This window comes from Lepidochelys kempii, chromosome 8, assembly GCF_965140265.1.
Source record: "Lepidochelys kempii isolate rLepKem1 chromosome 8, rLepKem1.hap2, whole genome shotgun sequence".
NCBI classification, from domain to species: domain Eukaryota; kingdom Metazoa; phylum Chordata; order Testudines; family Cheloniidae; genus Lepidochelys; species Lepidochelys kempii.
Genome location: NC_133263.1, coordinates 14,020,552 through 14,044,189, shown reverse-complemented (window position 1 = coordinate 14,044,189; position 23,638 = coordinate 14,020,552). Strand labels below are relative to the sequence as shown.

Below are 23,638 nucleotides of genomic sequence, written 5' to 3'. Positions count from 1 at the left end.
AGGCCTTCCATATTTAGAAAATGAAAAAGAAAGGGGAAAAATTACTGATTAGAACAGCCATGTTATTTCTTTTGTATTACCATTTAATCTAAGCAGTGAATGATCAGGGACTAGATTCTTACTGAAATCAGTGACTATTGTCTGTGATCCTAGTGTCCATCAAATAGACGCCTAAGTGATACATCAGCATATTCAAGTAACTAATTATTTGCTAATCCAATTTAAATTCATTTCACTTAATCATTGTGATTAGTAATTCATTAGCCAGGAAAAATGTGAAGTGGTGAAGCACTTGCTACTTACATACCAAAGAAATGAAAAAGAAACTGCAATCAAGGAGATTTAATATGCTTGCAATCAAAGGCAAACACAAGTTAAACCTTTTTGGTACAGAGAAATGGGTGAGCGTTGTGGCATAAGAAAAAAAATCCAGAATAACAAATGTGCAGCACTTTAATGTTAGATTGACCATGATTGGAACGGTTCACAAGTAGCGTGGACAATCTAAATTGTACTTCATTGCCTAAGTATGCTAGAACCATTAGGATAATTTAGAAAACACGTCACCAGAACTTGGGCTGTGGAAGGAAAAATGGGAGCATCTTTGGAAGGTTAAAGTGGGAGTTGGAGTGACTTCTAGTCCAATATTTTGAGACAAACAGAAAGATGTGAGGGCTATTATACATCCTTCACAGCCTATTTACACCAGTTGTAAGAATATTTACCTGAACAGATATTTACATTTTTTAAAATATTCTTAAAAAAGTAATATTTGCTTGATCTATGACACAATGAACTTCTCTACAAGGAAACTTACAATAGGCATAATAAAATATTCAAGAAGGCATAAAAGATAACACTAGCGCAGTGGTCTGGCCTAATAAAACACGTTTAGGATGACTGCAATGTATGGATACAACTTTGTTCTAGAAAGGAGTTGTGCATATTTAAAAGTACTTACAAAGTTGATCTCCTCCTTTCCTTACAGGTGTATGTTTCCTCACTAGATGAGTAGAGAATCATGAACACCACGCATTTCTAAATGAAGGTATGTCCATGTTTTAATGATGGGACAACGTCTTCTAAACTTTATGGCTCATAAGAGAAAATATGTAGGTTTCATCCTATCGATGCTAAAGGGCAATTTAAAGGATTTCATATCTAATGAATTCATAGGATTCATTGCCTTTTTTCGTCTGTCCAAACAGATTTATACTAATCAGAGAACTAAGATGGTTATAACTTACTTGATGTCTATAGCCAGCCTATAAAATGCAATTCTTTCGGTAAAAGCTAATGCTTAAAGGAATGTTATCAGTGTTACTCTGTGTCCTTTCAATTTAAAATCCCTTTTTTATGAGGAGGGTGACAAACATCTATGTTAGAAAATAGTTACTGCACCTTTAAGTATCACCGAATATATTCAACAACTGCTTTCGTATAAACTCTGGGCAGTCAAGGTCACGCTAGAGCATAGTTATACTTTCATGTAATTCAAAAGGCCAGGTGCAATGATGTAACAGATGCTGTCCCTGGAAAAGGGAGTTTGCACTAACATCAAGATTACATTTTCAAAGCAGTTTGTGGGATTTAGCTGCTCATTTCTTACTGTTTTAATAGTACTTGTCTGGCTTGCACCACTTTGGAAAGTTACCCATAACTACTCTTGTCCTAATTAGTTCATGATGATGAACACTGACAGCTACGAAACAGAACTGGAGAAAAGCTTTTTATGTCTATAAAAGTGCAAATGGAACTTAACTTTCTCACTGCCAGCTGTTGCATTCTGGGGTAATTTATTTGATTTTTACATGAATCTAATTTCTCATAACTAAATGGTAATTGAAGATAAAAAGGTGTAATATAAATGGGAGGAAAACGGCAACACAAAAATAATCTTTTCCAGAATCTTTGAAGAGAAACATGTAAATTAAGACTAAAATTATAATGGGTGAATGGGTTGCTAAAAATATGTTACTGAAACTGGTGGAGATGGAGTTGGCTATGTAGCCATTGTTTTATGAAGAACTAAGTCGCTTCAGTGTTGGTAAATTGCTAATGAGGGAAATGAATAATTTCTAGAAATGTTTCTGCCTACATTGAGCACAAGCCTGGCTATTATGCTATCTGGCAGGCAGGAAATGATTTTTCACACTATGTCCTATCTGACTTGAGTCACATGGTGCTGAAGGAAGAGTGCTTTATCTCCTGATACGATAGATTCTGCATATCTGACTACCAGTGTTTTGTGGCTTTCAAAGTCACCTTCCCATCCCCAATTTTTCCACTAAGAATTTTCTCGAATACAAACAGACGATGTTCTTTATACACCCTGCATTCCAATAGCAAAAGAGAGAAAAGGAAAAAAAAGAGAGTTGACCATAGATACTTCTGTCATGTTTGGTACTGAAATTATATCAAAGAATTCTTCTCACACCATCCCTCAAAGGAAACTGATCATTTTCCATTAAATTTATCACCTAGATGTCTGCATTTTGAAAACTGCTTTCTGTGATTTATTTTCCTTATTACAAAGGTCAGTTTTAAATGTGTTTTTACTGCTTACATGTTCAGGAAATGTTAAGGGTAGTATAATCAGGGCCCTACAGTCAGAAGTACAGTTGATTTGAAGTTAGACTGACTGAAAGAAAACTGATGACTTCAACATAATGGAGAGACTCATCAGTACTGAAACTCAGAAGCTGTTTTGTTCTACAGAATCATCAAGTTATGCATCTTATTCAATACCTTGGTAGAGAAATTATTCTCTTTCCAGGTATACATTCTTTTCATAAGCCAAGCCGTAAATCATACTTCCAAAAAATATCCCAACACAACCCAATTTCTATTAGCAGATCATACCTTATACTATAAAACTTGCAAGTATACCAGTGTTGCACCATGAAGCTTATACAGGTTTTTTTCCCAGTGAAAAAATATACAATGCGACTGCCTATTTGTTGCAGTGTAAGGTCCAATCAGTACTTGTCTGCTGCAGGCTCTAGTTTTGTGCCCTTTCATACTTCTCCAACCCAGACCACTGTGTTACCCCTCCTGATACCTGAAACCTCACAGTGTAATGTGTTTTGTCTCCCATTAATAACAAACAGTGAATTCTTAGCTGGTGTAATAAGATACTGTCCAAATAATCCACTGTCTTTCATAATTCTGGTGTAGCTGCTCCAGGGCCAGTCTTTGGACATGATAGGGTCCTTTAAATTCTTCAGTACATTCATTTTCCCTGTTGACAGCTCTACAAAAAGCACATCTGTTTGCAAATGTGACGTAGCATATATATAGTACTGATTGCCCTCAGTGAAAGAGGGTTGAAATGTCAGGTCAGATACGTGTACATTTGTTTGTAAGTCATAAATCAACTTGATTTCCCCTTGGATGGTTATTGCCTGGACTTTAATCCTGCCACTGTCTTCAGCTGCACTGACCAAATAGCGTCCATCAGGGGAAATATAGGGCGTACCCGATACGTCACTGTTAGGGCCAATCACAGAATCTGTAACACTGTCAATAATGAGCTGGGGAGAGGCTATTACTGATGTATTTTTTTTACACTGGACAAAGAAGTAGCCGCCCAAATGGGTATAGGCCATGCTCTGTGGTTTGCAGCTATAGTTTCTGAAGCGGATAGTCTTGATGTGGGTCACAGTTTCCAGGTCAATTTTGTGAACTGCAGATTTCGATTTGTTAAAGATGAAACCGAACCTGAAATATAAAACATGACACTGCCATCATCTCTGGAGCTGTGGCAACATGCTTGAGAGAACACTGAAACCAGCAGAAGTGGCAGACTCCATGCTGTTGTTTTCTATTGTGTGTAATAATGTTCGCTTTTCTCTATGAAACCTCTAACGTTTTAATTCTTCTGCTATGTGCTAAAAAAAACCCCTACATTTTTGGTTAACATGTCATTACGAATGAGGGGCATGACCCCACAAGCCGTTATACATGCAAGAATTCCTGGCTCACATGAACAGTCCCATCAACCGTGGGAGTAGTGTGCAGGATTGGGCACTTTATGTGTTATGCTGGAGTCACTTGCGTGAGTGAAAATTAATTTTACGTGGAATATCTTTTTATCCATTCGATACAGAAAGAAGGAAATTAAGTGAGATGTTTGTCTGGTCTTTGAAAGGTTAAGATTGCTTTATGAAACGTGACAAGAGACTTGTTTTCACACAGTTAAAATATATATTTTGCTTCAATCAGTGGGTTTATTTCTTTAATCTTAAACAGAATGTCAGTGAGACACTCAGCAGTGATTTCACTGCTGAAGAATTAGCCAATGTACCGTATGATCCCTTGAAAATCACTGAGCTTAGCCTTGCGTTTTCCCATTATGCTCGGATCCTTTAGAAACGTCACTTAAAATAGCTGCAGTAAAGATTTACATGGCATTAGGTGTGGAGGAAATAGGAGATGACACCAGTGTTTCTCCTGAATGAGCGCACTTGGACTATTTAAAAAAAAAAAAGCCTTTCTTTACAGCATTTCTTTCAAGACTCCCTTAATACTTGGCCAAGTGCCTGAATAAGAGAAAACCCAGGCTTTTATCATAAACTTTAATTTGAAAAAGTGTGTTACGTGCACACAGCTGCTGAAGAGGTGCTATGCCTGTGTGAAATTTGTGCTCTGAAATCTCAGTGAAAAAACTTGCTCTTCATATTCTTTTAATGGACAGCCATCGAGTCTGTAGGGCATCCTGGGAACTAGCGCCCCCCCCCCCCAAAAGAGAGAGGTGACTCACCCTGTGCAGTAACTGTAGTTCTTCAAAGATGTGCTCCTCATAGGGGCTCCACTTCTGGTGCATGTGCGCCCCATGTGCCTTTGATTGGAAATTTTCATTAGCAATGTCCATTCAGCCCACATGTGAGGATATCAGCAGCATGTGTGATATCCTCACACATGCTGTTGATAGCCTCTCGGCTTGCACTGAGGCTTTATCAGGTTGCATGGGCACATTGCCGCTCAGTTCCTTTTTCACCACTGAGCCACAGAAGGAAACTCCAAAGCACGGGGAAGGAAGGTGGGTAATGGAGCAGTATTCCCATAACAAGGAGGGAACTTTGGAATCGATTCCAGCACAGAGGAAAAAAGTGCATTGCCAGCTGTTGCATCAGAACTAGAGGCATTGAGAAAGGCATATGTACCGAAAACCTTAGTGCAGCTCTCGGATACTGGACATTTTTAAGTACAGCCATAGATGTATGTAGATTGTGACCTCGTCAAGCAAACGGCGAGAACCCTTCAGTAGTGGTATGGCAGACTCTTAAGGCATCCAAATGAACCTTGAGAGAAATAAGTAATAGTCCTGTTTCCTTTAGCTGCAGCACATATTCCAGAACAACTGGATGTAAGGCAAATTTGGGAGTAGTATTTTGGAATTCACAACAGACACTAAATGTTCTCCATTTTTGAAGGTAAGTATTTCTGGATCTTTCCTATTTTTAAAATAATATCTGTTGTAACTCTGATGGACAGACCAACTAACCCCGCAAATCATTGAGGAGACACACCTTGAGGTGGAGAATGCTCACATTGGGAATGCAGCATTCCACTGGCATCCTGGGATAGGAGCTGAAGAGGGATTGGAAGATTTATCTCTGGACAAAGAGCTAGGGGAAACCACACCTACCTTGACTATGTTGGGGCTATTAGGATAACTCTGTTCTTGTCCTGTCTGATTTTGTTCACCGCTTTGAGAATCAGAGGCATTGGGGAACCACATAAAACAGCTTCTTCATCCAAGTGAGGAGGAAGGCCCCCCCCCAAGGAATTACGACCTAACTGAACAGAATAGATGGCATTTTTTGTTCGTAGTGGTAGTGAAGAGATCAACATCTGAAAATCCCCAAGTCTGAACTACACCAGCAATAACTTGGGAATCCAACTCCCATTTGTAGTCTTGGGAACAAACACCTGCTAAGAGTGTTGACTTGAAATTTTGCCTGCCTGGGAGATAGGTTGAGGAAATTCTTATGCAATGTTTTGTGCTCCAGTTCCATAACCTTAATGCTTTGGTGCAGAGGGAAGGAGATCTCACTTCTCCCTGCCAATTGATAATAGAATATGCAGGCAGCATTGTCTGTCATGACTTTGCTAGACCTGTCTGAGGAGAGGCAGAAAATGAAGGGAGACATTTCTGACTGCTCTGACTCTTAACAGGTTGATATGGAGGGTGGTTTCTTGGGGTGACCATCTGGGTGTGGTCTCAGAGTGAACATGTATTGTTAGGTTTCAGAGTAACAACCGTGTTAGTCTGTATTCGCAAAAAGAAAAGGAGTACTTGTGGCACCTTAGAGACTCACCAATTTATTTGAGCATGAGCTCAAGTACTCCTTTTCTTTTCATGTATTGTTAGAGCATTGAGGTGTGCCTCCCCATTCTGACAGATGCATCTGTGGTTATGGTTAATGTTGGTGTCAGTTGGAGTAAGAGGACCCCCACCCCTACATTGCGATGAACCTTCCACCAGTCCAGGTGGCAGTTAACCTGTTGAGGAACTGACACCTGTTTGGCAAGAAAGCTGATCTGAGCCACCCTTGGAAACAGCAAAAGCATAATCTTGCATGTTCAGTCACAAAAATGCAAGCGGCTATGCGACCTAGAACTTTGTAGGGTTGCCAACCCTCCCGGTTTGGCTGGGAGTCTCCTGGAATCGATCTCGATTGCCCAGAGGCTACTGAAGCCAATCCGGGAGATTTTAGGCGGCTAAAAGTCAGCGACACACCAGGGCTAAGGCAGGCTCCCTACTTGCCCTGGCTCCATGCTGCTCGCAGAAGTGGCCAGCATGTCCCTATGGCCACTAGGCAGAGGCGCGGCCAGGAATGGGGAATGGCGGCCAATACGACCTGTAGGGGCGTTGCCTGTTGGCGGGGTCAGCACACAGAGCTGCCTGGCCGCCCCCTGAGCCTAGGAGCTGCTGCTGGACATGCCGCCACTTCCGAAAGCCACCTCAGGTAGGCGCTGCCAGGCCGGAGCCTGCACTCCTCACTTCCTCCTACACTCCAGCCCCCTCCTGCACCCAGACTCCCTCCCAGAGCCTGCACTCCCTCCTGCACCCCAACCCCTTGCCCCAGCCCTGAACCTCCTCACAATCCCAAACTCCCTCCCGGAGCCTGCCCTCCCTCCCCCAGCACAGAGCCTCTTCCCACGTCCAAATTCCCTCCCAGAGTCTGCACCCCCTCCTGCACCCCAACCCCTTGCCCTGAGCCTCCTCATGATCCCAAACTCCCTCCCGGAGCCTGCACCCCCACCTCCAGCACGGAGTCCCTTCCCACATCCAAATTCCCTCCCAGAGTCTGCACCCCATCCTGCACCCTCAGCCCGGAGCCCCAACCCACACTCCCTCCCACACCCCAACCCCCTGCCCCAGCCTGGTGAAAGTGAGTGAGGGTGAGGGAGTGATGGAGGAAGGGGGGCAAGACAAGGGTGTTTGTGCAATTAGACAGTTGGCAACGATACCTAGAAGTTGAAGACCATTTCTGACTGAAGCCTGGGGGCTCCCTTGAATAATTCTGACAGAGTATGATAGTGTCATGATGTCCATGGGAAGGAAGGCCCTGGATGCGAAGGGGCACTAGAGTTTCCTCGGGACTGATGGCGAGGAGGGGGAGGTCTCCCGACCTGTCTCCAAAGTGAGGCAAAAGGAACACTCCATCATTAACAGTCACTGCTTGATTTCCTGGTTCTTCCGTGGCTTGGATTTGAGGGCTAAACAAGACGTTACACTTATGTGGCTCTCCCAGGCAACAAACACATAAAGTGTCCATTGCTGACTGGGATAGCCTCTTTACACACAAGGCAACATTTAAACCCCTGTGAACCGGGCATGCCCTATGCAGGGAAGCTTTCCCCAGAGGGAATAACACAATTTTTCAATAGCCAGTATCTAACTATTACTACTTACTAACAAACTACGTAAAAAGAACTCAGCGAGCAGCCGAGACAAGCACGATGCGGACACACTAAGCTCTGTCTCAGCCCAACACAGGAACTGAGGGCAGTTTTCTTGCGCAGCCTGATATAGCCTCAGTGTGGGACACGTGGGTATCAGAAGCACCTGCATGGGCCAAATGGACACTGCTAATTAAAATCTCCGATCAAAGGTGGCTGGGGCACATGCACATCTGACGTGGAGCATCCATAGGGGCACTACTTGAAGAAGGTCTAGATATTTATCTGAATTAACAGACAGTTGGAAGTGTCAAATTACTGTTTGTTTCAGCAAGCAGAACTATTTACATTGGGTCAAAACCTGCACATAGTCACACCAATGTCAGTAATAGTGTGGCAGTCATCAGTAGAACCCCAATCCAGCAACTAACTTAAAGGTAAGCATGTGCTTAAGTACTTTGTTGGATTGGGGTCTAAAAAGCAGAATATGGCACACAACTGAGCTATACTGGCTCCATAAAGTGATTAGTAGTTGTACTATAACGTGGTAGCAATAGAATCAATTACTATGTACTTACCATTGATTTCAACAGTTAACATGGAGTTGTCACATTAATGCCAGGAAATAGTGCATATTATTTTGAGTTAAGCGTGTTAGCTAAATTGTAATTCCCTTGGAAAATATTGTAATCACAATACCTGGTGCTCATTTTTTTAAAAATGCATGCACCATTTGTGCAGTTGCTGTTACTGCACACACATCTCATATTTCAGCATGCAAATGGTCAGTTATGTGTTCAACAGCCAAACTTTAGATGAGAATAAATTTTTTACCACTCAGCTCAATAAATCATAGGATATGTCTACCGAGTCCTTAGGGGCTTGTACTGGGATGGCTAGCCCATGCTGAAGCCTGTGCTGTCATGTGTTTGCTAGCTACTGTTGCAAACAGTACAAGCACACCTTAATTTGCAGTGTAGACATACCCTCAGCGGTACACTTTGAATCTTAGATTTCTTGTAGTATGGCTTTGTGGTTAAAGCATGAGCCTGAACCTCAAGTTTCTATTCCTGTCTCTACACAGACTTGCTGAATCATTTGGGGGCAATTTGCTTATCCTGTTCTTACATCAGTTTCCACATCAGGAAAATGGGGAAAATAATACTTAACCAGATCACATGTTCATTAATGTTTATATAGTACTTCAAGCTGATTAGACAGAAGGTTCCCTAGAAGCACAAAGCATGATGATGACGAGTCATTAGGACCATTCCTTACCTAATGTGATTAATAATAAGATTCGTAGGTGGTATGAAAAAATCATCCACATCTTCAAATGGCGTGCGGATGATATGCTGATTTTCCCCTGCACTTGCCTCTGATATTACCTACAATAAATAAACAAAATGTTGAGCATAGGGAAAACAAGAAGGAAGCGAGAAGTAAATACAGATTACAGAACTGCGTTACACCAAAAAGATTTTTGCCATGTACCTAGGACATTCAAATTGATTAATACTTTCAAAATAGTGTTTGGAGTAGCTGCCCTGAAAAAATGTTAATTAAAATGGCATTTGAAGATTGACATTTGTAAGGTAAGTGCACAACTCTCTTTGCTGTCATATGATGATGTTTGTATCCGTAGACAAAGCAATCATGCACAAGTTGAAATAGTGTGACAACACTAAACCTACAATAATGTATTCCAAACTGTTTAAAGAAAACATTTATTTCATATTTATTAACTCACTTAAATGCACAGTTTTAAGTTTTAATTCACTGGCTTGAATGGTCTAATGCTAAGTCCCACAGCAATTAATTATCACTTTGAAGGAGCAGAAATGTTCACCCATTGATTGCACCATGTAAAATACATGGAAGAGCAGAGAAAGGTACTCTCTCGAAATGCTGTCCTTCAGAACAAAGCAAACCTTCTGCTGCCATGGAAACTCTGATTTATTATCTCCCTTATAACCCCAGAAAAATGAGGAGGTAGAAATGTTCAACAATTAAAATGTTAAATACAGAAATTGTTTACTGGGATTGTTTTGATTCAAGATGGTTTAGGTCAATTCATTAGAAGTTTCTGCTAATGTAATGTGCTAACAGGAGTTCTTTTGAATGTAAGGCTAAATAATTCCTTAAAAGGTTTAGTTCAAACTTTCTGGTCATGCCATTTCGATTTCTTCCAATTAAATTGTTTGAGAAAAATGCCAATTTTTGCCGAGTGCTTTCATGAAGCCAGAAATAGTATTGTATATTTGCTTTCCCATAAACTAGTAACAACTGAACAATAGCAACCCCTTAATAGGCTGCATAACTTTGTTTAATAAACCCCTGATTTCTGAAGAGGGAGAAAATTAAGGTCAAGCTGTACAGCCGAATTTCTTTATTACAGACTGTGGGAAATCATTAAGGTTTTTGTTTGTGTGTGTGTGGGGAACCTCATCAAATTGACACTGCAAACTTTTGGTGGAGGTGGGAGGGAGAGATCAGAAAAAACAAAGGTAGACTGCTGCTGATGTTAATCTAATGCTATCCATGCGTATCTGCACTTCACAAGATAACGGAAAGGACCATCTGAGAACTATAGCCCGATAACAAGTTTCCAGCTGTGCAGTTGGTGTTGTCTTGTTAATAATCACAAGTCTGTGCCATCTTTCCTTTAATTACAGAAACCTCTCACAGCTGGACGGAAGCTATTAAGTTCGAAAGCGTAAAGAGAATCCATTTTGTCTTCCTGTATCTTGTCCAGGAACCCATGCTAGTCATCAGGAAAGTTAGCTGAGATTGCTTCTGAAACTTCTGTTTAGTTGCTGTTGTTCTGTTGCCAGAGGTTACAACAGTGCAGGAGTCCTCATTATTTAGCAGGGCCCAATTGGTTTGTAAAATCTGTATGGTAATATGGCAACTGCTGTAAAGAAGATGATTATTTATGTGTAAACGTCTGGCCTGAATAGTTTAACTGGGCACTTAGCTGCTGTGCGGGGAAGCAAGAAGAAGATCCTCCCACTCTCAAGTGCCAGCATAAGGGCTAGTGTAGACTCGAGGTGCCAGGTTCACAAGGTATTTGCGTGCCTAACTGCCTCTTTAGGCACCTAATGCCAACATTTGGTGCCACTGACATTTTCAGAACCACCGTCCAGCTGCTAGCTAACCCTGTAGGCATCTAAGTATCTGCTGGTGGGCCCACGTCACTGCTTGGAACCTGCACTCAAACTGAAACCCCGGAGCAATTCTCAGACTGGACATGCCCATATCTCTCCTAAAGCACTCAGTTGCATTAGTATGTGCTAAACATGCCTATGGGCTTGGGCCCCACACACAATCAGGGCCAAGCAAGTTGGGAATTTTTTGGCTTGTGCTTGTGCGTGTCCCTAGAATACTCAATAGCCCTGCCGTTAGGGCACTTGCCTGAGAAGGGGAAGACTCAAGTTCACATCCCTGCTCCAAATCAGGCATAACAGTCTGGATGGCCTCCTCTGGTTTTTCATGAGAAAAAGTTGACCTTGTTTTTAGGCGCCTAACTTCAGGAGAGGGTTTGTGGATAAGAATATTGGCACTTCCCTCTGGCCTGTCAGTCAGGTGTCTAAGGCCACATCAATGGGAGTTAGCTGCCTAAATACTTTTGATTGGGGTCTAAGCCCCACCCCTTTCCTCTGCATTTCAGTCCTGGTTAGGTTAGGCCACGCCCTGCTCAGCTGGCTCCCAAGAATCTCCTTCTTGGGCACCTAACTCTCTGTATGCAATGCATGGGTAGCCCAGGCAGCTAGCTTGGGGCTCAGAATTCCACTAGGTGCCTATGAGCTAGGCATTGCAACACCTAAGTACCTGTCTGTAGCTAGCCCTAGATTCATCGTGGGGAGAGGGGATTAGATCATTGAATTGGATCTCCCCTATATCACAGGCCTTAAATTTCATCCAGTTACTCCTGTACTGAACCCAACAACTTGTAAAGCATATCTATCTTCCAGAAAGGCATCTGTGATCCTTAAGCTTCCTGCATCCCTATGAGGAGTGGAGGTAGGAGGTCAAGAGGATCTGTGCAATGGTAGATCTCCCAGTGCCTCACCACTTCCAGCCCACCCATCTCACTCTCTCTACATCCAGTTGATTATTTCGCTAGCCTCTTTTCACCTTGGAACTGATTTCCAGTACCTCATGGGGATTGCCCATCCCTTGCCTAGCCCTCCAGAGTCCTATACTGAATCCCTTCGTGTGGCAGAACCACAGTGGGGCCATTGCCTTGAGAGTCTCTGCAGACCAGAAAGCAAGGGCAGGAAGTGCCATTCAGGAACTTTTTTTTTTTTTAATTTTGAGAGAAATAAAATCCAGTTCCTAGGACACTAGGGTTCCGATTTCAGGGGGGCTGTGCACACACACAGTGCTTACTGACATTAGTTGTGGGTGCTCAGCATGCCTGAAAAATCAGGCCCTGCACTGTCGGCATAACTCGAGAGAGAGCAGCACAGTACTACAGCTGCTCATCCAGACAGGAGGCCGATACTGGCAACCTAATGCAGCCACATGGCTTAATTCATTTTTATGGTGGGTACCAGATGAAAAAAATAGATGTCAAAATAACAGCATGAAGCCAAATCTCTGCTCTTATGCTAAACTCCAGGTCGGGTTTTATTGCTGCATTATTGGTAAAAAGAAAAGGAGGACTTGTGGCACCTTAGAGACTAACCAATTTATTTGAGCATAAGCTTTCGTGAGCTACAGCTCACTTCAACAGATGCATACTGTATGCTTATGCTCAAATAAATTGGTTAGTCTCGAAGGTGCCACAAGTCCTCCTTTTCTTTTTGCGAATACAGACTAACACGGCTGTTACTCTGAAACCTATTGGTAAAATGTTAACTTTACATAACACTTACCTGCAGTGTTGGATGGGACTTCTGCATGTTCCCCCAGCTAAGGACCCAGACTTGGTCGTGTGATTTATCATAATGTAATTTGGCTGGTAGGGGGTGAACATCCATAGACTTCAAAGAAACAAATATTTGTATTCATATTTAGTCAAGTGAAGGTGGATTATGAACATTATTTATGTTAACATTTGTTTACAAAGATTGATGTGAACATTCCCGTAGAATCCATTATCCACCCCCCACACTTTAGGGAGATGGAGGCACAAATTTGTGTAGTTGGCTGAAAAAAATCACAGTGACAGAAATAGAAATTAGGTAGCCTGATTCCAGTCCTCTGATTTGGCTAATCAGACGACACTCCATCTCCCACCACAACTTCTATCTACAGGGGCCAATTTCTGATAGTGATACACCTGGCAATCTGGTTATAACTGAGGTCAGAAACTGACCCAGTAAGTGTAGGTCAGAAATACTTTCTAGGAAGCTGCAAACATGACTGCAGACTTATTCCTAGGACTATGAGAATCATGCCATAAAGCGGTTTTTTGAGAATGAGGTTATAGCATGGCAAATGACGCAGTATACCCCAATGAGTGAAAATAGTTTATCTGTTCGACACATGAGCTCGGTCAGAGGTTCACTGGGTAGGGACCTAATTCTTTAGCAGATGAAAACCGCTTTGCCATCATGGAATAAATAGCTCTCCTGGTTAAGTACCTGCATGACTTTCTGTGTCTGGATATCAATGATGATTAGTCTGTTCTGCTTGGGCTGGGTCACATAAATATACTTGTCTCTGACATTGACAGCTGAAGCCCAGAGGCAGGACTGAACAGCGCCACCTTCAACTCTAGGACAGATCTCTTCCTGAAAGAGAGAAGAATAGGTTTAATTTGTGCAAGTTCAGGGCCATGCTCTAAGCAGCCTGCACTTTAGCCTGAAATCATAGAACAAAAATCCATGGGGACTATGGTATGCCTAAATTATCCCCCCCCCCAACTTTTTACCTGGAAAACATTAAATAATTATTGTATTAAGTAGCACACTGTAGTCTGGATCTGTCCCAATGAGATTAAGCAACTGGAGCTTGCTGCAAGCTCCCATTTATTTTCAAATAATCATGATGCTGCACAGAACAGAATCTTCTGAAGTATCCCCTGGGACAAGGGGACTTATAGTGCTCTCAACATTTATTAGCAATATAAATCTCATTTTGGGTTTAAAACACAGTGATTTATGTTTTAATGGAATTATTGCACTGCATTGTTCCTATAGCTTCATTCTCAGTTTTAGAAAATCTTGCTCTCAGGTCCTTGTGCATTTAGAGTAGCAGCAGAAGAGTCCAAAAGTCTCCTTAACTCCAACCTGGAAACATCTTGCATTTAAAAGTATCATATGCTGTGGGCTTGATCTTGTTGACCTTACTCACAGCTGGGTCATTTGTTGAAGCCAGTGGGACTAAACATCATTAGAGCCAGCAGGATTTGTCCTTTGCTATATTTTCTGTAATGCTGCTTCTCCTTTTTGGTGATAGCTTTCTCTTCATATGCTTGCTTTCCCACCTTGTGCATTATTATTGATGACCGGTAAGTTATTCCAACAGTAATGGTACTTTTCAGTTGGTACCTCTCAGGTGCCTAATAAAGTACAATATCATTTAGTTGGGGATCTAAAGCTTGGAAGGCCACATTCTTGTTGAGTTCTGGCCCCTCTGCACTACTTTGTGGGTGCACAAAGGCTGGAAATCAGCTGGATTTAGCTGCTGAGAAGTCCTATGGTTTGGTGAACAGAGCTTGTGCATCTACGTCCTGGCCCACCACTCCCACCCGGTCCTGGCATAGAAGTAGGTTGGGGGGGATGGAGCTGGAGTGCACTGGGCCTTGGCTATCCTCTGGCGGCACGTGGTCCTTTGTGCACAGAGCTTTGAAAGTGAACCAGAAGGCAGAGCAAACACCACGATTTATTCTGTTCTTAAAATATCTCATAACTTTTAGGCCACTCTCATGATCTTTGAGTGCTACTTGTGATTTTCATAGGTGGGGGTTGGCAATATTCAGTAGCAAACTTGCAACCGGAGACTCAGGAAGCTATGAGTCTCCATGACAAACTTTTCCTTCCCCATTGCCCCCACTTTTGCAGCAAATGGAAACTTGGCACAGCAGAAAATCTGGGTCCAAGTGAACTGTCCAAGGTCCCGCAGCAAATCAGTGAGAGAGGTGGAAACAGAACCAAAGTCTCTAGACTCCCAGTGTGGTCTATTTTCCACCGGTCCACGCTGTGTATCTTAGAACAATAGTCTTCCTTATCTGAGATTAAGTAGAAGTGACTAGCATGTGAGAGGATACAAGCACAGCACAAAGAATAGTTTTAAGAAATGCACTAAAAATAACCTTTGGCCTGATCCTACAACCATTGAGGCCCCCAGCAAAACTTCAATGAGAGCTGTATAGCACCCTGCGTTTGCATTGTGGATGAGGCTGCAAGTCTATCACAGAGGTCACGGATTCCGGGACTTTCCGGGCCCTTCGTGGCTTCTGCACTCAGTAGCTGCGACCCCAGGGCTACCCAAGCATCTCAGATGGCCCTGGTGACTGACCCCAGGACAGCCTGGCAGCTTGGGTGGCGCTGGGGCCAGCTGCGGTGGCTCCCCTCCCCACAACAGTGGGCCACCAGCAGTCCCAGGCCACCAGCAGCTGCGGTGGCGGTCCCAGGCTTCCCCCTACCAGCAGCCACTGTGGCTGTCCTGGACCGGCGGGGCCGCCCCGCAGCGGTAGTCACTGTCCTGGGCTGCCCCTGGCCAGCAGCAGTGGCAGCAATCCTGGGCTGGTGGGCTGCCCCCTGCCAGTAGCAGGAGCGGTGGTCCTGGACCACCCCTCACCAGCAGCAGTGGGCACCCTCGACGAGTACCAGCGGGTGTACCAGAGCCCCCCCCTCCAGAACCTCCTAGAACACGCAAGATTTAATCAGGGGTATATAGTACAAGTCATGGACAGGTCATGGAGCCTGAATTTTTTTTATTGCCCATGACATGTCCATGACTTTTACTAAAAATACCCATGGCTAAATCTTAGTCTTCATTATGGGTCATCCTAATGGGTGAACTTGCAAAAGTTCACCTGCTAACTAGCCATTAATTACTTTTGTTTCTTAATGGCTACTTTATTTGAATGCATAGTTTTGGAGCAGATACAGGACATGGGGAGGAAATAAATGCATGTGTGTTTTTGTCAGTGCAGCTGTGGCTCTTAGGCCTTGTCTCTACACAAAAGTTGTACCACTTTAGCTATCCCAGCACAGTGAACGGGATATCCCTGCTGTGGGTTCTGTTATGGCTTATTTCTGTACGAGAAGGGGAATGAATAAGCTATAAGCACTTTTCTATCAGTACAACTTCACCCATACTAGGGATTGTACCAATATTACTATTATAGTAAAAGAATCAAACGCCTAGCACACATAGTTACACCGGTCCAGTCACTGTGTAGACCAGGCCTAAGTTTTGAAGATAAGGGGCCAGATTGTCTTGTTTGGCTGAGTTCTGATATATGCCTCCCACAGATCCTGGAGCCAGCCAGAGTCCAGTCTGGTTCCTGGTGTAAAGGCTTGTCTACACAGGGAAACCCCCCACAGCATGTGGTGTACATTAGCTACTCTACACTGACTCCCCGTGCGGATACTTACTGTATGCTAAGAATGCCTTTGTGGGCATCGGCTTAGTGCAATTTGTATTAAGCTAACCTCCCTGAGGGCACTTTTAGTGCACAGTGGGTGTCCACATAGGGAACTAGTGTGAAGTACTTAGTGCACTTTAAATTCATACCCTAGCTTACTGTGCACTAACTTCCCCTTGTCATAAATATAAAGGGAAGGGTAAACCCCTTTGAAATCCCTCCTGGCCAGGGGAAAGCTCCTCTCACCTGTAAAGGGTTAAGAAGCTAAAGGTAACCTCGCTGGCACCTGACCAAAATGACCAATGAGGAGACAAGATACTTTCAAAAGCTGGGAGGAGGGAGAGAAACAAAGGGTCTGTGTCTGTCTGTAGTCGTCTTGGCCGGGGATAGACCAGGAATGGAGTCTTAGAACTTTTAGTAAGTAATCTAGCTAGGTATGTGTTAGATTATGATTTCTTTAAATGGCTGAGAAAAGAATTGTGCTGAATAGAGTAACTATTTCTGTCTGTGTATCTTTTTTGTAACTTAAGGTTTTGCCTTGAGGGGTTCTCTATGTTTTTGAATCTAATTACCCTGTAAGATATCTACCATCCTGATTTTACAGGGGGGATTTCTTTATTTCTATTTACTTCTATTTTTTATTAAAAGTCTTCTTGTAAAACACTGAATGCTTTTTCATTGTTCTCAGATCCAAGGGTTTGGGTCTGTGGTCACCTATGCAAATTGGTGAGGCTTTTTATCCAACATTTCCCAGGAAAGGGGGGGTGCAAGTGTTGGGAGGATTGTTCATTGTTCTTAAGATCCAAGAGTCTGGGTCTGTAGTCACCTAGGCAAATTGGTGAGGCTTTTTACCAAACCTTGTCCAGGAAGTGGGGTGCAAGGTTTTGGGAAGTATTTTGGGGGGAAGGATGCGTCCAAACAGCTCTTCCCCAGTAACCAGTATTAGTTTGGTGGTGGTAGCGGCCAGTCCAAGGATAACGGGTGTAATATTTTGTACCTTGGGGAAGTTTTGACCTAAGCTGGTAAAGATAAGCTTAGGAGGTTTTTCATGCAGGTCCCCACATCTGTACCCTAGAGTTCAGAGTGGGGGAGGAACCTTGACATGGTGGCATAGTGGTGGGATTAACCTGAAATCATTTTGAGATCCAGTTGAGATTTTTTGAACTAGAAATACAGATTTTAAAAAGAAATTTTTTTTCCCCTTTGGAAAGGAAGTCCAGAAAGCAGTTGAAACTGAAAGCAGATTGTTTTTTCTCTGCTTTGTGGCCAAGCAGAGACAAAAGGGGATTATCTTTGTGAATTGCAGGTTTTCTTTGCCTGGAGGCAGGGTACTTAACTCCTGCAGGGAAATTCACAGTCTTCCAACCCAGAGTTTTTTTTTCTTTTCTTCCTAAAAGTAAATAGGGGGGGGGGGGTGTGCTCTACCCATTTGCCTGGAGACAAAAGTGGCAGGGTTTTTTTTTTTAGGATTTTGATTTTTTTTGTTTTACAAGGAGCACAGGTTTGAAAAGGAATTTTTTTTTCTTTGGGCTGGGTAAGCAGGTTTCCAAGTAGTTGGAGGTTTTTTACTTTAATTTGGGCCCAGAGCAGAGACAAGGGAATTGTCTTTTTCTGTAGGCTGACAATCACTATCAGAGAATAGGTATTCTATTCCAGCACAGCAAAATTTTACAGCCAAGTTTTGTTTGTTTATTTCTAAACCTTGGGTGTAAAGTTAGTAAAAACAGAGAGGTTAGAATGGCAAAATCCGCGGCTCGACTACAGCTCGAATTAACCAAATTTCAGGCTGAGGAAAGACAAAGGGAACATGAAAGACAGATAGAACTCATGCAGCTGAAGAAGGAACAAGAAAGGGAGGCAGAACAACACCAAGCGGCTGCTCACAGGAGAGCTATGGAAGCGAGGGACAAAGAACTGGAGGAGAAGGAAAAAGAGAGGAAGTATGTGGAGGAGATGGAGAAGATAAAGGCTCAGCAGAATATCCCAACAAACCCTAGTAATCCTTCTCCAAGTACCACTTCCCATCCCAGAAAGTTCCCCACCTACAAGGCAGGCGATGATACTGAGGCCTTCCTAGAAAACTTCGAAAGGGCCTGCCTTGGGTACAACATCTCTACTGACCAATACATGGTAGAGCTGAGGCCGCAGCTCAGTGGACCCTTAGCTGAGGTGGCAGCTGAAATGCCTAATAGAGCTGAGGCCGCAGCTCAGTGGACCCTTAGCTGAGGTGGCAGCTGAAATGCCTAAAGAACACATGAACAAGTATGAACTGTTTAAATCCAAGGCGAGAGTCAGAATGGGGATAACACCCGAGCAGTCTCGTCGGAGGTTCAGAGCCCTAAGGTGGAAACCAGACATGTCATTTACCCGACATGCCTACCACATTGTGAAACATTGGGATGCCTGGATATCAGGAGCAAGTGTTGAATCTCCAGTAAATTTGCCCTTCCTAATGCAAATGGAACAATTCTTAGAGGGTGTTCCTGAGGAAATAGAAAGATACATCCTAGACGGGAAACCCAAAACTGTAATTGAGGCAGGAGAGATTGGAGCCAGATGGATGGAGGTGGCAGAGAAGAAGAAAACTGGTCGCAGTTGGAGCGGAGACCAGAAGGGACCACCCCAGACCACACCCTATTACCGGGGGCCGCCCAAAGCCCCACCTACCTCCCAAAGAACCCTCCAGACCCCTTATCGTCCCACCACCCCGTTCTCCAGCAACCCTCCTCGCCCCAGTGACCCGTCAGCTGGACGATGTTTTAAGTGTAACGAGCTGGGGCATGTAAAGGCCAACTGCCCCAAGAACCCCAACAGATTACAGTTCATTGCACCGGAATCACACCAGAGGTCCACAGGCCCAGATACCTCCCAGATACCCTTGGAGCGGAGGGAAACTGTGAGTGTGGGCGGGAAGAAGGTCACCGCGTGGAGGGACACCGGAGCACAAGTGTCAGCTATCCATGCTTCCTTAGTGGACCCCAATTTAATCAACCCAGAGATCCAAGTGACGATTCAACCCTTCAAGTCCAACTCTTTCAATTTGCCTACAGCCAAGTTGCCTGTCCAGTACAAGGGCTGGTCAGGAATGTGGACTTTTGCAGTCTATGATGATTATCCCATCCCCATGCTGTTGGGGGAAGACTTGGCCAATCATGTGAAGCAGGCCAAGAGGGTGGGAATGGTCACCCGCAGCCAGGCTAAACAAGCCGTGAGGCCTAGCTCTGTTCCGGAAACTTCTATCAGGACCCAGTCAGAGGTGATGGACCCGGACCCCAGGCCAATGTCTACAACAGCAGTAGTGGATCCAGTCCCAGAGACCCAGACGGAACCAGTCCCAGAACCGGAACCAGCCAAACAACCAACACCAGACCCCGTGCCAGCACTGAATCCAGTACTTGCAACCTCAACACCAGAGGGCCCCACCGAACCTGAACTGGCAGCAGCCGATAACCCTACACAAGAGGCTCAGCCGGAGCCTGAATCCCAACATAGTGCACCAGCGGAGAGCGGTTCACAGTCAACAGAAACAGCTCCATCCCCTATATCGCTTCCAGAGGGACCAAGCCTAGGTCCACAATCCAATGAGGAACTGATGTCCCCAGCATCAAGGGAACAGTTCCAGACCGAACAAGAAGCAGATGAAAGCCTCCAGAGAGCTTGGACGGCGGCACGGAGCAACCCACCGCCTCTCAGCTCTTCTAATCGATCCAGGTTTGTTGTAGAAAGAGGACTTTTATACAAGGAAACTCTTTCTGGGGGACACCAGGAAGACTGGCATCCTCAGAGACAGTTAGTAGTTCCAACTAAATACCGGGCCAAGCTCATGAGCTTAGCCCATGATCACCCTAGTGGCCATGCTGGGGTGAACAGGACCAAAGACCGTTTGGGGGGATCATTCCACTGGGAGGGAATGGGCAAGGATGTTTCTACCTATGTCCAGTCTTGTGAGGCGTGCCAAAGAGTGGGAAAACCCCAAGACCAGGTCAAAGCCCCTCTCCAGCCACTCCCCATCATTGAAGTTCCATTTCAGCGAGTAGCTGTGGATATTCTGGGTCCTTTTCCGAAAAAGACACCCAGAGGAAAGCAGTACATACTGACTTTCATGGATTTTGCCACCCGATGGCTGGAAGCAGTAGCTCTAAGCAACACCAGGGCTAAAAGTGTGTGCCAGGCACTAGCAGACATTTTTGCCAGGGTAGGTTGGCCCTCCAACATCCTCACAGATGCAGGGACTAATTTCCTGGCAGGAACTATGAAAAACCTTTGGGAAGCTCATGGGGTAAATCACTTGGTTGCCACTCCTTACCACCATCAAACAAATGGCATGGTGGAGAAGTTTAATGGAACTTTGGGGGCCATGATACGTAAATTCATAAATGAGCACTCCAATGATTGGGACCTAGTATTGCAGCAGTTGCTCTTTGCCTACAGAGCTGTACGACATCCCAGTTTAGGGTTTTCCCCATTTGAACTTGTATATGGCCGTGAGGTTAAGGGGCCATTGCAGTTGGTGAAGCAGAAATGGGAGGGATTTACACCTTCTCCAGGAACTAATATTCTGGACTTTGTAACCAACCTACAAAACACCCTCCGAACCTCTTTAGCCCTTGCTAGAGAAAACTTACAGGATGCTCAAAAAGAGCAAAAAGCCTGGTATGATAAACATGCCAGAGAGCGTTCCTTCAAAGTAGGAGACCAGGTCATGGTCTTAAAGGCGCTCCAGGCCCATAAAATGGAAGCATTGTGGGAAGGGCCATTCATGGTCCAGGAGCGCCTGGGAGCTGTTAATTATCTCATAGCATTCCCCACCTCCAACCGAAAGCCTAAGGTGTACCATATTAATTCTCTAAAGCCCTTTTATTCCAGAGAATTAAAGGTTTGTCAGTTTACAGCCCAGGGAGGAGACGACGCTGAGTGGCCTGAAGGTGTCTACTACGAAGGGAAATGTGCTGGTGGTGTGGAAGAGGTGAACCTCTCCATGACCCTTGGGCGTATGCAGCGACAGCAGATCCAGGAGCTGTGCACTAGCTGCGCGCCAATGTTCTCAGCCATCCCAGGACTGACTGAACGGGCATACCACTCTATTGACACAGGTAATGCTCACCCAATTAGGGTCCACCCTTACCGGGTGTCTCCTCAAGCTAAAACTGCTATAGAACGGGAGATCCAGGATATGTTACAGATGGGTGTAATCCGCCCCTCTGAAAGTGCATGGGCATCTCCAGTGGTTCTAGTTCCCAAACCAGATGGGGAAATACGTTTTTGCGTGGACTACCGTAAGCTAAATGCTGTAACTCGCCCAGACAACTATCCAATGCCACGCACAGATGAACTATTAGAGAAACTGGGACGGGCCCAGTTCATCTCTACCTTGGACTTAACCAAGGGGTACTGGCAGGTACCGCTAGATGAATCTGCCAAGGAAAGGTCAGCCTTCATCACACATCTCGGGCTGTATGAATTTAATGTACTCCCTTTCGGGCTGCGAAATGCACCCGCCACTTTCCAAAGACTTGTAGATGGTCTCCTAGCGGGATTAGGAGAATATGCAGTCGCCTACCTTGACGATGTGGCCATATTTTCGGATTCCTGCGCAGACCACCTGGAACATCTACAAAAAGTCCTTGAGCGCATAAGGGAGGCAGGACTAACTGTTAAGGCTAAGAAGTGTCAAATAGGCCTAAACAGAGTGACTTACCTTGGACACCAGGTGGGTCAAGGAACTATCAGCCCCCTACAGGCCAAAGTGGATGCTATCCAAAAGTGGCCTGTCCCAAAGTCAAAGAAACAGGTTCAATCCTTCTTAGGCTTGGCCGGTTATTACAGACGATTTGTACCGCACTACAGCCAAATCGCTGCCCCACTGACAGACCTAACCAAAAAGAAACAGCCAAATGCTGTTCAGTGGACCGAAAAGTGTCAGAAGGCCTTTAACAAGCTTAAAGCGACACTCATGTCTGACCCTGTACTAAGGGCCCCAGACTTTGACAAACCGTTCCTAGTTACCACAGATGCATCCGAGCGTGGTGTGGGAGCAGTTTTAATGCAGAAAGGACCTGATCAAGAATTCCACCCTGTAGTGTTTCTCAGCAAAAAACTGTCTGAGAGGGAAAGCAACTGGTCAGTCACTGAAAAAGAATGTTATGCCATTGTCTACGCTCTGGAAAAGCTACGCCCATATGTTTGGGGACGGCGTTTCCACCTGCGAACCGACCATGCTGCACTAAAGTGGCTTCACACCGTCAAAGAAACTAACAAAAAACTTCTTCGGTGGAGTTTAGCTCTCCAAGATTTTGATTTCGACATCCAACACATCTCAGGAGCTTCTAACAAAGTGGCTGATGCACTCTCCCGTGAAAGTTTCCCAGAATCAACTGGTTAAAATCGTCCTTGAGATGTGGAAAATATTGTTAGTCTTTATGTACTTGGTAGTATATTTAGAGATGCATGTGTCTTATTAACTCTGTTTTTCCTAGAGCTCCAGGAAGAAATCCCAGCCAGTGTTTCACCCTAGCTGAGATTTGGGGGGCGTGTCATAAATATAAAGGGAAGGGTAAACCCCTTTGAAATCCCTCCTGGCCAGGGGAAAGCTCCTCTCATCTGTAAAGAGTTAAGAAGCTAAAGGTAACCTCGCTGGCACCTGACCAAAATGACCAATGAGGAGACAAGATACTTTCAAAAGCTGGGAGGAGGGAGAGAAACAAAGGGTCTGTGTCTGTCTGTAGTCGTCTTGGCCGGGGATAGACCAGGAATGGAGTCTTAGAACTTTTAGTAAGTAATCTAGCTAGGTATGTGTTAGATTATGATTTCTTTAAATGGCTGAGAAAAGAATTGTGCTGAATAGAATAACTATTTCTGTCTGTGTATCTTTTTTGTAACTTAAGGTTTTGCCTAGAGGGGTTCTCTATGTTTTTGAATCTAATTACCCTGTAATTGGCCCCCAGTCCCAGTCTCCCTCCTTTTCCCACTCCCAATCTTCTCCCACCTTTGGCCTCCAGCCTTCTGTCCCTTGGCTCCTTGTCCCAATCCACTCCCCTCAACTCCTGCAAGGTCCTTCTCCCCTGTGCATTTGAGTCAGGCAGCTTTCTCCTCCATGTTACGTGGGCACCTGATACAGTATGCTCTCATATGGTTTGAACAAAAATAAAACATTCAACTGAAGCCATTAAAAATCAACATTTG

The 23,638-nt window shown here is 44.3% G+C and overlaps 1 protein-coding gene across 7 annotated transcripts in view; it reads right to left on the bottom strand.

Moving 5' to 3' along the window:
• Positions 1 to 327: 327 nt before the first annotated feature.
• FSTL4 (follistatin like 4) overlaps positions 328 to 23,638 on the bottom strand; it is a 776,177-nt gene continuing 752,866 nt past the window's right edge. For all 7 annotated transcript variants that reach the window (XM_073355595.1, XM_073355592.1, XM_073355594.1 and 4 more), the window contains 4 exons: positions 13,503 to 13,652; positions 12,792 to 12,899; positions 9,190 to 9,299; positions 328 to 3,720 (listed from right to left, as the gene is read on the bottom strand). In XM_073355595.1, coding sequence (XP_073211696.1) covers positions 3,018 to 3,720; positions 9,190 to 9,299; positions 12,792 to 12,899; positions 13,503 to 13,652 — 1,071 coding nt within the window. In that variant the 3' untranslated portion in view covers positions 328 to 3,017. The remainder of the gene's footprint in view (positions 3,721 to 9,189; positions 9,300 to 12,791; positions 12,900 to 13,502; positions 13,653 to 23,638) is intronic.